Source organism: Pelodiscus sinensis, chromosome 7 (assembly GCF_052426305.1).
Source record: "Pelodiscus sinensis isolate ZL-2025 chromosome 7, ASM5242630v1, whole genome shotgun sequence".
In the NCBI taxonomy this organism is placed as follows: Eukaryota; Metazoa; Chordata; order Testudines; family Trionychidae; genus Pelodiscus; species Pelodiscus sinensis.
The window spans coordinates 77,864,208-77,885,210 of NC_143058.1; the positions used below are offsets into that span (position 1 = coordinate 77,864,208).

The 21,003-nt window shown below is 45.3% G+C and overlaps 1 protein-coding gene across 10 annotated transcripts in view; it reads left to right on the forward strand.

The window, feature by feature from the left end:
• Positions 1 to 1,991: 1,991 nt before the first annotated feature.
• PLEKHM3 (pleckstrin homology domain containing M3) overlaps positions 1,992 to 21,003 on the forward strand; it is a 173,681-nt gene continuing 154,669 nt past the window's right edge. For 5 of the 10 annotated variants that reach the window (XR_012905414.2, XM_089779897.1, XM_006129034.5 and 2 more), the window contains exons 1-3: positions 1,992 to 2,259; positions 7,286 to 7,375; positions 13,101 to 13,992. Coding sequence is in view for 9 of the 10 variants with exons in the window: in XM_089779897.1 (XP_089636023.1) it covers positions 13,389 to 13,992 (604 nt within the window). In the remaining variant the exon portion in view is untranslated. Of the gene's footprint in view, positions 2,260 to 4,124; positions 4,265 to 7,285; positions 7,376 to 8,911; positions 8,940 to 13,100; positions 13,993 to 21,003 lie in introns of all 10 variants that reach the window. The other 5 variants (XM_025187732.3, XM_025187731.3, XM_075934372.2 and 2 more) reach the window with 5 other exon arrangements.

Genomic DNA, 21,003 nt, shown 5'->3' on the forward strand with positions numbered 1-21,003 from the left:
ATTCAAGTCCCCTGCCCTCACAGCAGAACCTAGCACCATCTAGACTAGTGGTCTCCAGCGTGGTGCCCGTGGGCGCCATGGCACCCGCCAGGCCATTTATGTGCGCCCGCAGAGCAATCTGGGCTGGCCCCGTCCCCGGGCATGTGGCAGGTGCCAGCCCTGGGCGCATGGGTGGCCCCTGCCCAGGGTCGCAGCACATGCTGGCCCCGGCCCCGGGCGTGCGGCACATGCTTGGCCCCGCCCCCAGGCACGTGGTCTGTGAGCGGCCTTGTCCCCGTACACGCAGCGCATGAGCGGCCCCGCCCCCGGGCACCCGGCAGCCCCAAGACGTTGGGGACCACTTGTCTAGACCATCCCTGATAGACATCTATCTTCAATATCTCCAGAGATGGAGATTCCACAACCTCCCTGGGCAATTTATTCCAGTGTTTAACCACCCTGACAGTTAGGAAGCTTTTCCTATTGTCCAACCTAAACCTCCCTTGCTGCAGTTTAAGCCCATTGCTTCTTGTCCTGTCCTCAGAGGCCAAGGAGAACAATTATTCTCCCTTCTCCTTTAACAACCTTTTAGATACTTGAAGATCATGTCCCCTCAGTTTTCTCTTTTCTTAAATAAACAAGCCCAATTCTTTCACTCATCCCTCGAGCTCATGTTCTCTAGACCTTTAATCATTCTTGTTGCTCTCCTCTGGACCTTCTCCAATTTCTCCACATCTTTCTTGAACTGTGGTGCCTAGAACTGGACACAATATTCCAATTGAGGCCTAATCAACACAGAGTAGAGCGGAACAATGACTTCTCGTGTCTCGCTCACAATACTCCTGTTAATGCAGCCCAGAATCATACTTGTTTTGCAACTTTGTCACACTGTTGACTCATGTTTAACTTGTGGTCCACTATGTCCCTTAGATCCCTTTCAGCAGTGCTCCTTCCTAGACAATCACTTCCCATTCTGTTTGTGTGAAACTGATTGTTCCTTCCCACGTGGAGTACTTTGCGTTTGTCCTTTACCTCAGACTATTTTTCTAGTTTGACCAGATCATTTTGAATTATGACCATATCTTCCAATGCACTTGCAACCCCTTCCAGCTTGGTGTGACCTGCAGATATAATAAGCATACTCTCTATGCATTATCTAAATAGTTGATGAAGATATTGAACAGAACTAGCCCCAAAACAGACCCCTGCGGAATCCCAAATGTTATGCCCTTCCAGCATAACTCTGAACCATTGATAACTACTCTCTGAGAATAGTTATCCAGCCAGTTATGCACCCACCTTAAAGTAGCCTAATGATGAGCCAAAACTTCCTGCTATGTGTCATCCTATTGACTGAAAAGGTGTGGGGGGAGAGGGGAGGGGAAAAGATGTAGAAATGAACTTACTCACCTTGTAAGTCAAATAAGGAGGTAAGAGGAGGTCTTATCAGGAACGTGGTTACATCATGTGGCTCATTTGGCTTCAGTCAAACATTAACTCGCTGCTCTTTATCATAGCTGGTTTCTTCATATGGATGAAGTCCAAAGGCACCTGAGTAGATTTGTCATGGACCAGCAGCCTGCTCAATGTGATGCTGTATAAACACAGATCAAAGAAGGAAGTCTCTCCCCAAAGAACTTTCAATGTAAGTCCAGGACAGGAGAAAACAAATGGATACAACTTCTGTATATCAATAAAGATATTAGTTCTTTTTATCAGTAGAGCTCAGCATTATTGCTGCCTTGTATAAAAGAGAGGTTAAATGGCATGCTTTCAGCCGCCATGCGGTAGGGCTGGGAGTAGAACTCGGCTCCAGTCCCTCTTCAGTGCACTAGCCACTAGGTCACACTCTCATGTGCATTATACCAGGTGCACAGAATTAACCTGCAGGGAAGAGAGGGCTCGGACTGGAAACACACAGGCACAATGAAGGGTTAATTTTCACTTGCTAATCTCCATATGAGCTGCTTGTTAAGAGCCGTAGGGATTGAACAGACCGAGCACAGGACAAGGGGAGCAGCGCGCGGGAACGCCCGCGAGCGGGAACCCTGCTGGCCGAGGCTCTGTTTCCCTCGCTGCGGGAGGGACGGGTTTGAGCGGGGACCGCAGCGTGTAAACAGAGCCGAGGGCGGAAACGCCTGTCCTCGCGCCGTGAGGAGTCATTGTGCAGCCCGGGCCACTGGCCCAGTGGCGCTGTGACGCGCCAAGGGCGAGGCGAAGGTTCCCGTTGGCGGGCTGCTGGCTGGGTCGGGAGCGCTCTGTGCAGAGCACGCGTCACAGGTTGGTCAGTCTGCGCTGTCTCTGTTTACACACCTACACACACCCATCTACACACCTACACACACACACACACCTACACACCTACACACACACCCATCTACACACCTACACACACACCCATCTACACACACACACACACACATCTACACACCTACACACACACACACCCATCTACACACCTACACACACACACACACCTACACACCTACACACACACCCATCTACACACCTACACACACACCCATCTACACACACACACACACACACATCTACACACCTACACACACACACCTACACACACACACACGTCTGTCTGTCTGTGTTTACACACACACACACCTACACACACACACACACGTCTGTCTGTCTGTGTTTACACACACACACACACGTCTGTCTGTCTGTGTTTACACACACACACACACACACACACACACCTGTCTGTCTGTGTTTACACACACACACACCTACACACACACACACACGTCTGTCTGTCTGTGTTTACACACACACACACCTACACACACACACACACACGTCTGTCTGTCTGTGTTTACACACACACACACACACACACCTGTCTGTCTGTGTTTACACACACACACACACACACCTGTCTGTCTGTGTTTACACACACACACACCTACACACACACACACAGACACACACCTGTCTGTCTGTGTTTACACACACACACACACACCTGTCTGTCTCTGTTTACACACACACACACACACACACACACACACACACACACACACACACCTGTCTGTCTGTGTTTGCCTGCGGTGCCCATCAACTTGCTGATGTGTTTGTATTTCTTTCTATATTGTATGCATACACACACACACATATGTAGGCATATCTCAGTGTATACAATGTTTTTTATTTATAACACAAAGGGGTGTGTGTCTGTGTGTATATAGCTAGATATGAGAAACTGACACACACACACACCTGTCTGTCTGTTTGCCTGTGGTGCCCATCAACTTGCTGGTGTGTTTGTATTTCTTTCTATATTGTATGCATACACACACACACATATGTACGCATATCTCAGTGTATACAATGTTTTTTATTTATAACACAAAGGGGTGTGTGTCTGTGTGTATATAGCTAGATATGAGAAACTGACACACACACACACCTGTCTGTCTGTGTTTGCCTGTGGTGCCCATCAACTTGCTGGTATGTTTGTATTTCTTTCTATATTGTATGCACACACACACATGTAGGCATACCTCAGTATATACAATGTTTTTTATTTATAACACAAAGGGGTGTGTGTGTGTGTGTATAGCTAGATATGAGAAACTGACACACACACACACACACACATGTATGCATACCTCAGTGTATACAATGTTTTTTATTTATAACACAAAGGGGTGTGTGTCTGTGTGTATGTAGCTAGATATGAGAAACTGACACACACACACACACACACACACACACATACAAAGATTTTTATAAAGGTCCAGTCTTTGTAATTCTGGCAACACCCCAAACTCTTAATGACCTCAGCTGGAATTCTGATTGCCCTAAGTAGGCAGAATCCAATTTCATTGTGTGGGTATGTCAATATCTGCAACACAATACAAATACATTACTCTCTGCTAGGGGAAAGTGCATTGAAATGTTTTGTTTTATTTTATGCAGTAGAATTTTTGCTTTCTCGTGGGACAAGTACCTGAGCAATAGTAATTGAATTATTGGTAATGGGATTATTTAATCCTACAAAACATATGCCTACCTTGTGGGACTATATAATACTAATAGTATTAGTTTAGATTTTATGGTCAGTGGCACCATTTACTAGGATAGAGTGATATGACAGGAAAAAAATTCTTTGATTTATTTCTCAGAAAACAAATATTAAAGGACCCAAGCTTGCAAAGACTTGCTCAGACATGTAATTTTACTCACAGAAGTGAATAAGGCTACTTGCAGTGCATAAAGATAAACGTGGAAAATCTTTGAAGAAGCACAATACAAGTCATTTCAGGTAACTGTAGCCCCAATAGACAGTTTGGGAGGGTTTGGGGTTAGTGATGTTTTTACTGAATCTGAAGTTTACAGGTTTATAATTCCAGATTTAAAAAAATCACAAACTCAATGTAGTGGAATAAGGAACTGTATAATGTATCTGAAGCTACACATACAGAGACTTACATAGCCCCCCTCACCACATTTTCTGGCCTCCTGGGATCTGACTGATTTTGGCAGCTTAAAAATAATATAGTATGTTTCATTTAAGGTAATCAGCTGTGGTCAGGTTTCTGCTGAACTTTTGCAAAGATCGCTTAAGATAAAGTTTATAATATTTTGTTCATAAACTGAGAGCCAATTCTGTGTTGTGACTGTGTTAGAGGCTAATATGCTATTATAACAATAATGTGATGTAACCATCTTCCAGAGTTGGCTGATTTTCACAAGGTTGACATGATCTTAGTGGGTTGGGTTGCTGTGCTGTGTTTCAGTCTCTGTTGGGTGGTTATTCTTTCAGGTGATAATAAAGGTGTAAAATTGCCAGGGCTGACCAGCTGGGAAATCAGAAAATATTTTTTAAATTATTTTATGCCAGTTATTAAATCGTGTTTTTTTTTTTTTTTTTTTTTTTAAATAATCAAAGTTCAGGTGAACTACAAGGTGTGACTAGCTTTGCATTTCCAAGACAGTTTCCCCAATTATCACCTCTAATACCATTAACTCACAAACATCCCACTCTCCCCACCTCTAATATCATCAATTCACAGACACTTACCTTCCTCCCCCCCCCGCATCCCCTTCCTGTTCTGCAATGTGATTTGTCCTTTTCATATTTGTTCTTTTTTTTAATTGTATCCTTTGGTATATATGGTTGTGACTATTTTCTTCCACTATTTGATCTGAGGAAGTGGGTCTGGCCCACGAAAGCTCATCATCTAATAAACCATCTTGTTAGTCTTTAAAGTGCTACATTGTCCTGCATTCTGTCCATTAGAGTCCTTCACCTGGTTTGCATGGGTCCCCATTAGTTTCTTTGTGGGAAACCAATGCCCCCAAGAATCAGTAGTACTTTAGTGTGAGAGTGGGTCTCTAGTGTAACCAAAGCAGATTATTCATTTGTTTTAAATCTTCTATTTATTTGTAGTGCCTCCCCTCTCCCCCCACCCCCCCAATCCCAGGCTCTGCCTGTATTGCTGATTGGAGACAAACTGATAGCACAGCAATTCTAGTTGTAAAAAGCATCAGCCTGAGTAATACATTTACTACTTCAGTCACTTACACAATCCCTCTGTGCTTGCAGCCTGGTGTGTCCTCCCAATGACATCACCTATAACAGCACCTGACTGCTACAGCAGGATTCAGTCTTCTTTGTGCTTATCTTGGAAGCTATTAGGGCCAGTTTTCTTCTTCAATCTCTGAATTGTCTAACTGGAAAAAGATGCAGGGTTTTTAACCAGCTCAGTGTGACAAAATGTGAATTAAATAAACACACATGAAACAAAGAACAGAAGTGGGCACCATGTATGATTTCCCAGAATGCCATCTGCTTACAACAAGAGTGGGTAGAATTCCAGTGAGACATGTGGGCTGGTCTCTGTAGAAACATAGGCCTGCCCTGTTTGCAGCATAGTGTAGGCTTGTCAGATGGTAATGTACAGTAAATGTCCATTAGGGCCCTGATTCGGCAAAGTATGCAAGTAAATCTGATGAGGTTCAACAAGGACAAGTGTAGAGTCCTGCACTTGGGATAGAAGAATCCCAAACATTGTTACAGGCTGGGGACCAACCAGCTAAGTAGTAGTTCTGCAGAAAAGGACCTGGGGATTACAATGGATGAGAGGCTGGATATGAGTCAACAGTGTGCCCTTGTAGCTGAGAAGGCTAATGGCATATTAGGTTGCATTAAAGGGAGCATTGCCAGTAGATCCAGAGATATGATTATTTCTCTTTATTTGGCTCTGGTGAGGTCATATCTGGAATATTGTGTCCAGTTCTGGGCCCCCAGTTACAGGAAGGATGTGGATGCATTGGAGAGGCAACCAAAATGATTAGGGGGCTGGAGCATATGACCTACGAGGAGAGGCTGAGGTAGTTGGGTCTATTTAGTCTGCAGAAGAGAAGAGTGAGGGGGGATTTGATAGCAGCCTTCAACTTCCTGAAGGGAGGTTTCAAACAGGCTGGAGAAAGGCTGTTCTCAGTAGTGATGGATGGCAGAACAAGCAAGAATGAGGTCCAGGTTGGATATTAGGAAAAAACTATTTCATTAGGAGGGTAGTGAAGCACTGGAATGGGTTACCTAGGGAAGTATTGGAGTTTCCATCCCTAGAGGTGTTTAAGTCTGGGCTTGACAAAGCCCTGGCTGGGTTGATTTAGTTGGGATTGGTCCTGCCTTGGGCAGGGGGCTGGATTTGATGGCCTTCTCTTCCAGCTCTAGGGTTCTATGATTCTCTGACTCTTGTAAGCTTCTCCTTCAATTGTTGGATGCATTGTCACAGAATATATATGATAACGAAAAGTGCTTTTTAGGGCCGTGGTGTAGCCTGATCTTTGGGGAATTCTTGGTTGGGTCTGTTTTTTTCCTGGACAGTTACACTTTCACTTGACCCTGGAGAAGGGCCCTCCCGTCCCTAAGAAGCAGGACTCCTGTCTTCCCTGGGGAGCATGGAAAGGAGGGGGCCTCTGAATTCACCACAGGAACCAGGTTATATTTGATTGGGAGGGCAGAGACCCACTGCGCTCTGCTCCTGCCACACAGAATAGTCTCCTGCTGGGAGGATCATTTGTCCAATGTGTTTTAGGCTTTCAGCAGAGGCTTCTGCGTCCGTTAAACCGTGGTGACTTTTTCATGCTTTTCTGTGAGACCAGAAGGACTCAACACTTCCTCCTTTTTATTTGTAAATGAAAGCTGACAGTCTGGTGTGGTCATGTGACCCAAGGAGCTGGGACCTAAGGCTCAGACCTGTAACCACTGTGCCCTAATCTGGCTTTGACTGGCTCAGTTCCAGTAACTGCATTTGTCCTTCCTCCTTGCTTTCAGCTGAAGAAGTTGGTCTTTAGTTCCCCTTCGAAAAGCTGTTCCTGATATGGCAAGCAGTTGACTTCTAAAGGGTCTCTCTTTAAGCACTGGGTAAGTGATACCTATATGCCAAGGGTGGGAAATCTAAGGCCCGGGGGCTGAATACAGCCTCCTGCTTGCCTGAATCCGGCCCCTGAGGCTCAGGGTCCCCCTCCCTGCATTGGAGAGCCCTCATTGGCACTCCAGCCCCTCCACGGTCCTTCTCCCCCATGGGGCTGGAGCACACGCTAACCTGGGGCCCCCTAGGCTCTGGTGTGCAAGGGAAATGGAGGAAGAGTCTTCCTCCTTCTTAGTTGTAGGGTTGCCAGGTGTCCAGTTTTGAACCAGACAGTCCAGTATTTGAGCTTTCTGTTCAGGAAACAAATTGAGAAAATGTCAATGAGAAAATATAAATGTCCGGCATTTTCTAAATAAGATGTAATGTCAAGTGTGTCTGGTATTTTTGTTGAAACCATCTGGCAACCCTATATGGGGACCACATCAATGAGGATTTGGGGTTTTTTTTGTTTCTCACTTGTGTGTGGCCCCCGACTGATTTCTCTGTGCCTGCTCTATGGAGTTGGTAAAATGCCTTGGAACCATTCAGGGTGAAAGGAGCTATGTAAATACAAGGATTCGTGAGACACCATTGCACTTTTCTAGATCTCTAGTGCCTAAGGGATCCACTTGCAATGTAAGGATTTGTCTGTTATCATTTTGGGCTGTCAAATCCTTGTCCCTCATCCTGAAATATTTGCCCTGAGGAGAAAAGGAAATCAGCGGCCTTGATAGAGAAATGCTTCTACTCCGGATTTTACAGTTGGACTGTCAAGTTATGAAAGTGTATTAAAAAAACACCCCTTAAAATCAAATTAGTCAGTGGATACCCAGTTATGTCTTATTATAATAGTAGGAAAATACTGCAACCTACTCATCCCCTCTGCTTATTTACCCATTTCCTTTAGGTCCATTCCAAATGTTCCAGCTTCCATCATCAGCCATAAAGAAATGAACAGTCTGCCAGAAAAAAAATATGTCCTTCCTTTTCCTATAACTGTAGAATTTATCTCCAAAATTTGCCTGGTGGGAGGTGGAGCACTCAGCACTTCCTTGCAGCCAAGTTATCAAAATTCCCTCCTAATGTTTTAGTGTAACATTTTTGAAAGCTCACTACTTTCAGTGATGCTTAGACTCCTAACCCACGTAGGCACTTTTGAAAAATGTACCCTTAGCCATCAGTGTTGTAACATAGTGCTTTCCAGGTTAGGTACTTCCTGTCATTGGTCAGTCTTAAATGTGTTCTTCTGAATTTAATTGAATGTTCCATTGTTCATATATTATGCAATGGTAAATGGGAACACCTGATTTACTCTGTGTATAGCGTTCATTATTTTATATGCCTTGATCTTTTATTAATCTCTTCCCTAAACAAAACAGTGCTATTCTCTTCCTGTTTTTCTTTGTATGGACTCTGTGTCACCCATCTCTGGAACCCTTCTATTGCTGAGCTCTCTTTCTCTTTCTCTTTCTCTTTCTCTTTCTCTTTCTCTTTCTCTCTTTTTTTTTTTTAACTTTGCTATGTTATATTTTTGTTGTTGTTGTTGTCAGGTGACCAGACTGGAATTCAATTTTCAAGGTGAGCGCAGACCATTGATGGATAGAACATCATGCTAATGTTTGCAGGATAGTTTCTGTCCCCACATCCTGGCATGTTGTACACTCTTGGTACATTGCTTTGTGTTAAGTTTCACTGTTGAACTGGCAATAGGCATGAACTGGCAGGCAATAGGCATGCCCACAGACTTTCCTTGTGTGATTAGAATCCTAGGGCTGGAAGAGACCTCAGGTGGTCATCAAGTCCAGCCCCCTGCCCAAGGCAGGACCAATCCCAATTAAATCATCCCAGCCAGGGCTTTGTCAAGCTGGGATTTAAAAACCTCTAAGGATGGAGATGCTACCATCTCCCTAAGAAACCCATTCCAGTGCTTCACCACCCTCCTAGTGAAATAGTTTTTCCTAATATCCAGCCTAGACCTCCCCCACTGTAACTTGAGACCATCGCTCCTTGTTCTGCCATCTCTCACTACTGAGAACAGCCTCTCTCCATCCTCTTTGGAACCTCCCTTCAGGAAGTTGAAGGCTGCTATCAAATCCTTCCTCACTCTTCTCTTCTGCAGACGACATATAGTTTAGTAAATAAGATTAGTTACTTTAGAACCCAGAAAGATGCGTGAGTGGGTAGCTTGAATGATCCCTTCCAATTTTTGTTACCCACTGTTTTATAAAATTGAATTTCCTTTGCTGTTGTGTTACCCAAAGCTAGGTTCCTGAGAAAGTGCCACAAGCTCCTCACAATATCCTAGTCTTGACTGAATTAAATAACTTTGTTTCATCTGTGTCCCTCATTTGGAAAGACCTGCAGGTCTCACTCTAGTTTCACCTCATGAGAGTATAAGGTGATAGCAAACTCATGCGGATAAAACCTCTATGGTGCCGCACACACATCTATCTCTGTGTGTATATCATATAGAGATAAACACAGAGAAGCATGTGCTTGTTTTCAGCTACTCAAAATCCAGTTTTAAGACTTTTTTTCCCAGCAATTCACCTAAAGTAAGTAGGTCACATCCCTTTCAATGCTGTCTCTGAGTTATAATAAAACAACACTACTTTATAATTATTTAAATTATTTATTTTTAATTATGGAAAATGGGGAGTGGGGGTTCATTCCAATGTAGGAACCAAATTCAACAGCCGTCACGTTGGCATCTGACATGACAATCCAATCGAGTTGTTTATCTGGATACCAGAATCCAGTTTCACTGGATCCTAGTTAGATGAAAAAGGCCGAGTGGAGCTCTTAGAGCTTGTCATTGACAGATGCAGTCTACTTGAGGTATTCTTGTAGAGCAGTGGTCTCCAACCTTTTTAAGCATGAGATCACTTTTTGATCCAGAATCTACTTTAAACCCAAACAACCTTCCCCTGCCTCCTTTCTGCCCCTTCTCTGAGACCCCCGCCCCTGCTCACTCCATCCTCCCTCCCCCCGTCCTCGCTCATTTTTATCAGGCTAGGGACAGAGGTTTTGGGTGTGGGAGAGAGGATGCAGACACTTATCTTGGGCTAACGGTTTTGGAGTGTGGGAGGGGTTCTGAGTTAAGTCTGGGGTAGGGAATTGAGGTGTAGGAGGGAGTTCAGAGTGCAGGCTCTGGGAAAGGGTTGGGTGCAGGGGGACTCAGGGATAGGGCAGGAGTTTGGGTTCAGGACTGGAGCCGGGGTTTGGAATGTGGGCTCCAACTGGGCCCCGCTTACCACAGATGGGTCCTTGGTGATGTTGCAGGGGGGCTAAGGCAGGCTCACCCCTACCTTGGCCCTGCACCACTTCCAAAAGCAGCCAGCAAACTCTCTCCATCCCTGCTATCTGCTCTGAGGAGACGGGGTACAGGGTGGGGGTGAGGCACCCTGACATCAGCACCCCCTCCTCTTCTTCCTGTGCCCTGCACAGGAAGTTGGAGGCTCCCGGGGGGGGAGGGGACACACCTCCAGTGTAGAGGGCAGGAGCAGCATGGCAGTGCTGAGAGGAGCAGATGAAGTGCCGGCATTGTATAGCTTCCCAGCCAAACCTGTCAGGATCACCTGTCAAAGGTTCCCAGATCTACCAGTCAATTCTGATCATCTGGTTGGTAACCACTGCTGTAGAGGAAGTCTCAGTGTAGTATCTCAGCACTCATGATAACTCATTGTGCATTTATGTAGGGTCTCTCATTTTGTAAGGGAGCATTTCCCATGCTGCATGGAAAGAGAGAACCGCCCCCACTCAAATTACCTTTTATAAGTTTGTGCAGGGTATATTGCATCACAATATGGTGGTGATGGGGCAAAGCCACGTCATGATGTAGCACTGTGCCACCCTTCATACAATCCCTCGTACAGAATGATACACAAACTTAATGCAACAACATAACCCACAGATATTTTAGGCAATCATCACATCTGTCACAAATGGTTAAACTCCCATTGACTTAAGTGGAGCCAGAATTTTCCTCCAGCTGTAGAGATGGACCACAGAGTGATGTCCAGATCTGGCTTAGGGTTATGCTAGGATTTGGTGTTTGGTTTGATAAGCACCAAGAGAATATTATTTAAAACTTCTGTATGAAGCATGATTTGAGGACCTACCATATTCACAAGTGAGGAAAAACAGGAGAAAGTTTGAAGTGTCTGTGGTTATGCATATTTTTGTTTTTAAAGAACATCTTGGAAAGCATTTTAAAAAGACCATCATTTCTGAATTGCAACAGTTAAAATCCAGTTAGCAAAGATGATGGAAGGCTGTATGTTATTAAACAGTAAAAATAAGTAATTTGCCACAATACAGCAAACTGTGGGTGGAAATTGAATTATTGGGGAATATAGACCATCCCCTCGATAAGACTTTTTGTTCCCCGCTGTTCCAAACAAATTAAATTGTCTTCTCTTTGAAAAAATGGAGCAGCTGCAAGAATTGCTACATTAAAAGTAGAGCTAAAGTTAGAGTTTGGCTAAAGGAGTAACTGCTCTAGCTGGCAGCAGTAGTGGATTTTTATCCACCTATGGGGCCAGCCTCTGAAATGGCAAATTCACACTATACTGAAGGGGTTTTTCCATATAAAAGAGAGATTTAAATATTTTGTGTTTTGTATTAAGTTCAATGTCAACAGTGACTTCCTCCAGCACTAGTGAAGTTTGTCTAAATACAGGATAACTAGACTAACAGAAATACCCCCACAGGTGTGGACAGGAATCCAAAGAGGTGTGCTACTGATTGATTTGGATTCCTTATAGATGCACCTGCTCACAACAGTGGCACCTCAGTTGAAGAGAAGTGGGAGGAGACTGGGATCGCCTCCCCGGTGATGGAGCAGCCCCTCACTGTATTGGGATGAGTACTGAGAGCCTGCTCCTGGGAGGAGCTGAGTTCCCTCTAGTCCCATCTCACTGCTTCACAGGTTTAGGCTTCAAAACTCATTTCAGCCTCTGCTCTTTGCAGAGACATCAGTATGCCAGCTGCTGGGAGGTGATGATCTGTAGGATAACAGCACCTCTGGACAATGCTGGCTTTTGTTTAGCCTTATGTTGCTATGCTCTTACATGCCACAATATTAGAGAGACAAGGTAGGCGAGGTAATATCTTTTATTTGACCAACTTCTGTTAACAGAGAAAAGATATTACATCACGCACTTTGTCTCTCAAATGCCCTGTGGCTGTCCAAAAGGTAAGAAAGGAATTCAGGGTCCAGGTCAGTGTTAGCCTCTCAGCCCTGATTCTTTAGCCAGGTAATCACTGTATTATTTATAATAAAGTTCAGACAGCAAAGTATTCACAAGCAAAGTAAGCACAACTAAGTTCAGCCTTAATGTTTCCAGAATGACTCACATTCTAAAGTCTCCCAATTAATTTCAATATTTTTTTAGGTTCCCTTATATTCATATAGAAGCCTTCACTGAGTGTTCCATAGGTCACAGTATCACAGAAAGCTAATTAAGAGCACCTTTCACTATAGCTCTGAAAAGCTTATCTTGGCTAATAAATGGTATCACCTCCGCTCCCACTTATCTGGTGCCCCACCCTGCTCTGTACAGGTTCCAGTTCAAAAAGTGATAACATGTAATCTCCCACTCAGTGGAAACCAGAAGCCCTGTAAGGAGACTTTATTTACAATAAATTGGGGGGACCACGATGGGAAAAATCAAAGTTAAATAGCTTCACTTGAGAGAAAGAGGGTTTATTAAAATGATGCTGTGCTCTGTTTTACAGGAACTCCAGATTGCCATGAACAACTTAATCACATTCCCAGTACCTGCATAAATAACTTCATGTGTGGTGGAACATTCTCCACATGGAAGTTAAGTAACACGTCCGAAGTTAAACTCTCATGCCAACGGCTTCCAAAGGAATTGGAGGCAGTTGTCTTTATCCTGCAATATCTAGGCCTGTGTGGTGCTACAAGCATTCCTAAAGCATCTTTATCCTCTGTCTTTGGGCATTTATGCAGCATCTTCTGAAACTGGCACTGACAACTCAGGTCTTCCAGCAACACAAGAAATGGAAGCACTAGAAGTTGATGACATCAGTCCGGCCTTGGAAGTGACTGAAGATTTCTTCAGTAGTTTTGATGCTAAGCTGGAAAAGATTGTGCAGCCCTCTGAGGTGTATGGCGTGCAGGAGGTTCCTGAGCTGGTAGGACATGAAGTATTCAGTCAGATAACGAAGGGCGGAGACCTGAGGAACATCACTTCCTTAGCCAAAAGCAGTCTGATTTGGGAACGCTGCAGAAATGGCCTCTTGGAAGCCCACACTCCAAAAGTGTTCCCTGCCAAAGATCAGTTTACAGGGCAAAGGGAGTCAGCCCCTGAAAATGTCTCCTGGGGGGAACAAGGGGAAGCCTTGACTTTTGATATTTTTAATCTCTGTCAGCGGAGAAGAGACAGACCACGCTCTGTGAATGATATCCTAGTACAGAACGAGGAAGCCTCCACTTTCAAGCCTGGACATAAACGGTCACACTCAGATGCAAGTCGCATAGACTGGGGGCTTGTCTTCACAGGTGCATCTGTGCAGCAGTCATCGAGTCAGGACACCAATGGCACCAGGCTCTCATGCCTATCAACCACACTAAATAAGGGAGAAGACGTTCAAGGGAACACTGGTATGTACTGGTGCTTCACTGCTTTTGCTAATGCTTTCTTTTTAACATTGATCTTGTCTTGGAGAAGAAACTACTAGGTTAAAAATTCTGAGAATGCTCCCCAGCTGGTGGAAATTAGCATAGTTCTATTGACTTCAGTGGATGGACATAATTTTAAATCAGATGAGGATCCGGCCCATATTTTAAAAATATTCCCTCATTGCTGTTACTTGGTCTCAGTTGTACAATACACTTATTTCATTCAGGCTGGCTATGAAAGGTATGCGTCTAGTTCTTTCTGATTAGTTTCATTTGTTGGTTCTTCTGTTCAAGGCAGTTTGGATTGCTAGCTTATTGGGAGACTAGTTAAACTTTAAAAAAGTGATTTTCACTTCAGTGTTAGAAATAAATAATGTAAAACAGTTTTGCTTTTCTTTAAAAAAAGACACACAACCTGATTTTTTTTTTTAAATGTAATCCTGACCTATTTTGCACTATCTCTTTGAGAAGGGTTGAATACTCAATTCAGAAACAACAGAAACTCCAACAAGCAGTCTGTAGCCCAGTCAGTATTAATGCGTCTCAGCCAGCTTTGTATGGGATGCAGGAAGTCTTGTTATCAGGTGGACACAGACTTTCTCAGTGAAGCACAAAAGTGAAACAATATTGCAATGAACTATTCATTTCCCTTTCCCTCTGGAGCAGGACGTTGGAAGAGATTTGGCAGGAGGCCTCAGAAAACCTGAACCGCTGTCTCCTGCTTCATGGTTATTTATTTTGCAGCTACTAAAAGTGAATTGAGCACTAATAGCAGACACAGAATGGGCCACAAAGATCATGAAATCTAAATAAAAACATGACTTAATAAATGGATACAAGAAAAACAATTGGGAAAGGGAAATGCGTGCATGCGCGCGTGTGTGTAAAGGAGAACAATGATTATAATAGACAGAGTGTGTGGTTCCTAATGTCTCAATCTCTGGTCCATGGACTGGCTCTGGTCCCTGACAGTTTAGGAAGGGAGCAAGCTTGTCCCTTCCTTTATCAAAAAGGTTGAGAAACACTGGCTTTGGGATTAACACGTGCCTTTAAATCCAGATTTTTCAAAGAGGTTGGCTCCTCCTTAGTCACTCAAATTAAGTGCCTAAATGGGAACTGAGCTTTTTTAGAAACTCTGCCCCTTAAGTTCTACCTGCAAGAGGGAAAACCAGCCCCCTAAGGGAACCTCATGGTTCTGTCTCCTGCAACCTCTCAGCTCACAAGGGGAACATGCTGATGCTCCATCCCTTTAGGGATTGCATCCTTCTTCCCATTGCTTGCTGTTCTTGTTCTCACCTCCTCCTGGTCCATACTGAGCAGTGCACCCCTGAGAGAGTCTGCAGAGTGCTGTCTCTTTGTTCCCTGAGTGTCAGATCATTATCTGCACTAATACAGGCAGGGGAAAAGTTCTGTACGCCCATAGAAAACCAGGCATTGCAGTTCTCTGTAGAGTACTCTGTAGAGTCCTGCATGTATCTTAATGGGGTTGTAAATTGTGGTGCTCACCTTGTGTGTATGTGCGTGAATTACAACATTTTTTTGGGGTATTCTTGATTGAGCTTGTGAAGACTTTACACTCAACTTGATGACATTTCTCTTTCTGTAATGTGATAACTCTTCAATGCCACATTGGATCAATTCCAAAATTCCAGGAAATATTCTAGGCATCAAAGGCCAGAAGCCTGCTGATCTGGGGGGAAAAAATCAAACAAAAGGCAGAAAGTGGGAGATTCATAAGTTCTTTCGCACTGCCACTGCTGGATGGCATCTATCTCATCTATGGCCATCCTCCCGATAGAGTTTAATTAACACATTGACAGCCTGAATGACTTCTCTTTCAGACGGAAAAAGGAATAATGGGGGCAAAGGGAATGGAGCAAATAGAGCCCTAGCAGTGGGAGGAAAATTAGGGGTACCTTTGTATAGGGAAGGAAGGAAATGGGGCAGACACAGCTCCTAGCATTGTTTGTAGGTGGGAATCGGAGGAAGGCAGAACAGCTGGCATAGAGGAAAAATGGGGGATAGACAGTAATGAGGGTACAGCACCCCGTTGGATGTATATTGGGGGAAGGGGAAATTGTGACACACAGAAATCCCTGCTGTGGAGTGAAAATGGGGGAGGCCGCAGAACCTCCTGGTGGGGATAACTGGGGAATCTTACTATCTGGGGTAGAAGGGATGGAAGCAGGCTGACCCCTGGTAGGTGGGGATGGGCTGAGTTGCAGGGAGTCCTTGAAATTGAAGGGTATGGGGAGTTGCCCAGAGAGCTTTTGGGGGATGGGTGGGATGCAGGAAGCCTCTCAGGTATGCCATGAGCTCAGCCTACACAAGATGTGTGACTGTCTTCATTTTATTTCATACTGTAAAAACATTACCTGGGGGAAGGGGTTGAGCCTTTTGTTTCCCCTTTATTTGAACCATCTTACATTCACACAGAAAGTCCCAAAAGATCCCCACCCCAACTCTGCTCTGTGTGGGATATCTCCATCTCCCCCAGAGAGCTCCGGGCCCAAGGTGATAAAGCCACTGAGGTGAAGTGTGCTATGGCACACAGCACTCCACAACTGTTTAGGAAAGGATGCCAAGAGAAATCCTGAAACTGCAGAGGGAACTTACGTGGATATAAGGGAGTGATCCAAAATTCTAGTGACTTTTAGGGTCTTTTTACACTTGTAAGAAAATCTAACACAGTGAAGAACAGGGATGTTAAAGCAGCTGTGGTTGAGATTACGGTTAGTAAGTGCCAAGCTCTCTCCTCCTCTTCCTGTACAGCAGGCTTGGACTGGGTGCAAGGACCTCTTCGGCCTGTGTAGCTGCTCCCCGAGTTACGAACAAGTTAGGGACCAACACTTGGTCCGTAACTCGAAGTGTTCGTAACTTGGATCCCATAGAGTTACAGGGCGACCACGCTGTTCGTAAGCCCGGATCGCTGCTTGTAACTCGGATCCGCATTTGCAGCCACTTTGGTTGTAAGGGAGGATGGTGGTAAGTGGAGGTGGTCGTAACTCGGGGAGCGGCTGTAGAAGCAAGACTTGCTGCTGCTTTCCTGTTCCAGCTGTTTCCCTCCAGGAGCAGGTGTCACTTCAGCTCAGAGCTAATAGTAGAGACCAGCCATCTGTATGTCCTGGAGGGAGCTGCTTCATGAAGAAGCATGCCCATACTAGGCCTGCAGAGACTTCCCCACAATCCACTGAAACCAGAACAAACTCTGACTGCAGCAAATTGGCTCTGATTGAAAACAGCCAGCATGTGTCTGGTCAACTGACACATCTGGTCATGGGTGGCGGGTGAAGGCCCATCTGGGGAAGGCAGCCAAAGCCCCTCCCCTTCCGCCCAAAGCGGAAGGGGCATGGTCCCTTTCCTAAGACCATGCCCCTTCACAACCTTTTCCTCAGCCAAGCCCAGCCCAACCCCAGCTGAGGGCTGGGGCTGCTGTGTGGCTTGGCCCTTGCCTTCCCCAGCTGCCAGGGATCCAGGCTGCTGCATGGCGTGACCCCAGCCTTTCCCGGCTGCTACATGGCACAGCCCCAACCTTCTCCAGCCGCTGGGCATCCAGGCTGCCACAAAACATTATCTTTGTTGCTCACATAGATTTTTTTTCCCCTTCAAATACTTTCTGAGCAGTGCATCCCTAATGCTTCTTATCCATTGGGGGATGAGAAGCCCCCAACAAAAAGCGGTATAACTTCTTTGTGATAGGGTCTGTACTAATGAGAAACAATCCCTGCACCAAAAAGCCTTACTCTAATGCTCCTACCTTGCACACCTTTACACCTGTGTTTAACTAGTTACATTTGGGTCTGGAAGTATTCATGGGGGTAAAGATAAGCAAAGGTATAAATAATAGCAGGAGTGAGGTCTCCATAGAGAGAACAAGGGTGAGAAAAGGACAAGTGCACAGAGTTGAAATGACTCACCCAAAGACACCCAACAGGCTAGTATCAGAGCCAGGGAAATGACTATGGTTCTCCTAACAAGGCAAAGTCCTGACTCCAGTAAAATCAGACGAAAACCTCTCACTGATTTCAGTGAGGCCAGGATTTCACCCCATGTATTTTTAAAAAAAAATCCTCATCTGTGCAGTAAAATTGGAAACTTAAAGAATATCTTTCACCTTTTCTCCTCATTTGAATTTTATTTTGCAGTAAAGACGTTAAATTGTGCTTCATCAGCTAATTGAGTAGTCGATGGAATTTCCATCGTCTTCTTGATTAGTCAATAAGGGGGGAAACTGCAGAGCTGCAGTGCAGTTAGCTCCTGACCCCAGAAGCTAACCCCGTTATTGCTCTGCCTTTTAAATGTAGTTAGAACCGCCTGGCTCTTATTCCATTGTAAAAGAGGAGGTGCACGGGGGACTGGATGTGAGCCGGAATTCAGATGTCCTGGCTCGCGCCTGGTCCCCCACTGTGCCTCTGCCTCCCCTGCACGCCAGTGGAGACCAACTTTTAAGCCAGCTCTTCCCAGCACTGGCTCCTGCTCCCCCTCTTGCTGCCTCTTATAGAATCATAGAACTGGAAGAGCCCTCAGAAGGCCATCAAGTCCAGCCCCCTGCTCTAGGCAGGACCAATTCCAACTAAATCAACCCGGCCAGGGCTTTGTCAAGCCGAGACTTAAACACCTCTAGGGATGGAGACTCCACTACTTCCCTAGGTAACCCATTCCAGTGCTTCACCACCCTCCTAGGGAAATAGTTTTTCCTAATATCCAACCTGGACCTCTCCCACCACAACTTGAGACCATTGCTCCTTGTTCTGCCATCTGTCACTACTGAGAACAGCCTTTCTGCAGCCTCTTTGGAGCCTCCCTTCAGGAAGTTGAAGGCTGCTCAAATCCCCCCTCACTCTTCGCTTCTGCAGACTAAACAGACCCAAGTCCCTCAGCCTCTCCTCATAAATCATATGCTCCAGCCCCCTAATCATTTTGGTTGCCATCCGCTGGACCCTCTCCAGTGCGTCCACATCCTTTTTGTAGTGGGGGCCCAGAACTGGACACAATACTCCAGATGCGGCCTCACCAAAGCCGAATAAAGGGGAACGATGACATCTCTGGATCTGCTGGCAATGCTCCTCTTAATGCAACCTAATATGTCATTAGCCTTCTTGGCTACAAGGGCACCCTGTTGACTCATATCCAGCTTCTCATCCACTGTAACTCCCAGGTCCTTTTCTGCAGAACTGCTACTTAACCTGTTGGTCCCCAGCTTGTAACTATGCTTGGGATTCTTCCGTCCCAAGTGAAGGACTCTACACTTGTCCTTGTTGAACCTCATCAGATTTCTTGTGGCCCAATCCTCCAATTTGTCTAAGTCATTCTGTACCCTATCTCTGCCCTTAAGCGTATCTACCTCTCCCCCCAGCTTAGTGTCATCTGCAAACTTGCTGAGGGTGCAATCCATCCCCATATCCAGATCATTGATAAAGATATTGAACAAAACCGGTCCTAGAACCAAACCTTGGGGCACTCTGCTAGAAACCGACCGCCATCCTGACATAGAGCCATTGTTCACTACCCTTCTAGCCAGCTTTCTATCCATCTTACCGTCCATTTATCCAATCCACAATCCCTTAATTTGCTGGCAAGAATATTGTGGGAGACCGTATCAAAAGCCTTGCTAAAGTCAAGGTCTATCACATCCACTGACTTCCCCATGTCCACAGAGCCAGTTACCTCATCATAGAAGCTAATCAGATTGGTCAGGCACGACTTGCCCTTTGTGAATCCATGTTGACTAGTCCTAATCACTTTCCTCTCATCCAAGTGCCTCAATATGAATTCCTTAAGGATCCCGTCCATGATTTTTCCAGGAACCGAGGTAAGACTGACCGGCCTATAGTTCCCTGGATCATCCTTCTTCCCTTTTTTGAAGATGGGCACTACATTTGCCTTTTTCCAGTCATCCGGGATTTCTCCCGATCTCCACGACTTTTCAAAGATAATAGCCAAAGGCTCCACAATGACATTTACCAACTCCCTCAGTACCCTCGGATGCACTAAGTCCGGACCCATGGATTTGTGTACGTTTAGCTTTTCTAAATAGTTCCTAACCTGTTCTTTACCCACCATGGGCTGTCCATCTTCATCCCATCTTGCGTCACTTGGCGCAGAAGTCCGTGAGCTGAACTTGTCTGTGAATATAGAGGCAAAGAAAGCATTGAGTACTTCAGCTTTCCCCACATCATCTGTCACTAGGTTACCTCCTTCATCCATTAGGGGCCGCACACCCTCTCTGATCACCTTCTTCTTGTTAACATGCCTGTAGAAACCTTTCTTGTTACCCTTCACATCCTTAGCCAGTCGCAATTCCATCTGTGCTTTCGCCTTCCTGATAACCCCCCGGCATTCTCGAGCTAGACATTTAAACTCCTCCCTGGTCATTTGTCCAAGTTTCCACTCTTTGTAAGCTTCCTTTTTGTGCTTAAGTTCACCAAGGATTTCCCCTGTAAGCCAGTCTGGTCTCCTACCATGTTTGCCTCTCTTGCTACGCGTCGGGATGGTTTCTTTCTGTGCCTTCAATAAGGCTTCTTTAAAATACCGCCAGCTGTCCTGGACTCCTTTCTCCTTCATGTTAGCATCCCAGAGGATTCTGCCCATCAGATCTCGGAGGGAGTCAAAATCTGCTTTTCTGAAGTCCGAGGTGTGTATTTTACTGCTCTCTTTTCTTCCTTTGGTCAGGATCCTGAAATCTACCATCTCATGATCACTGCTTCCCAGGTTGTCACCCACCTCCACTTCCCCTATTAGTTCCTCCCTGTTTGTGAGCAGAAGGTCAAGCTGCGCACGGCCCCTGGTCAGATCCTTCAGCACCTGTTTCAAGAAGTTATCCCCAACATTCTCCAAAAACTTCCTGGATTGCCTGTGTACTGCCGTATAGGTTTCCCAGCAGATGTCAGGGTGATTAAAGTCCCCCACGAGAACCAGGGCCTGCAATCTGGAAGCTTCTCTCAGTTGTCCGAAGAAAGCCTCATCTACCTCATTCACCTGTTTTGGTGGCCT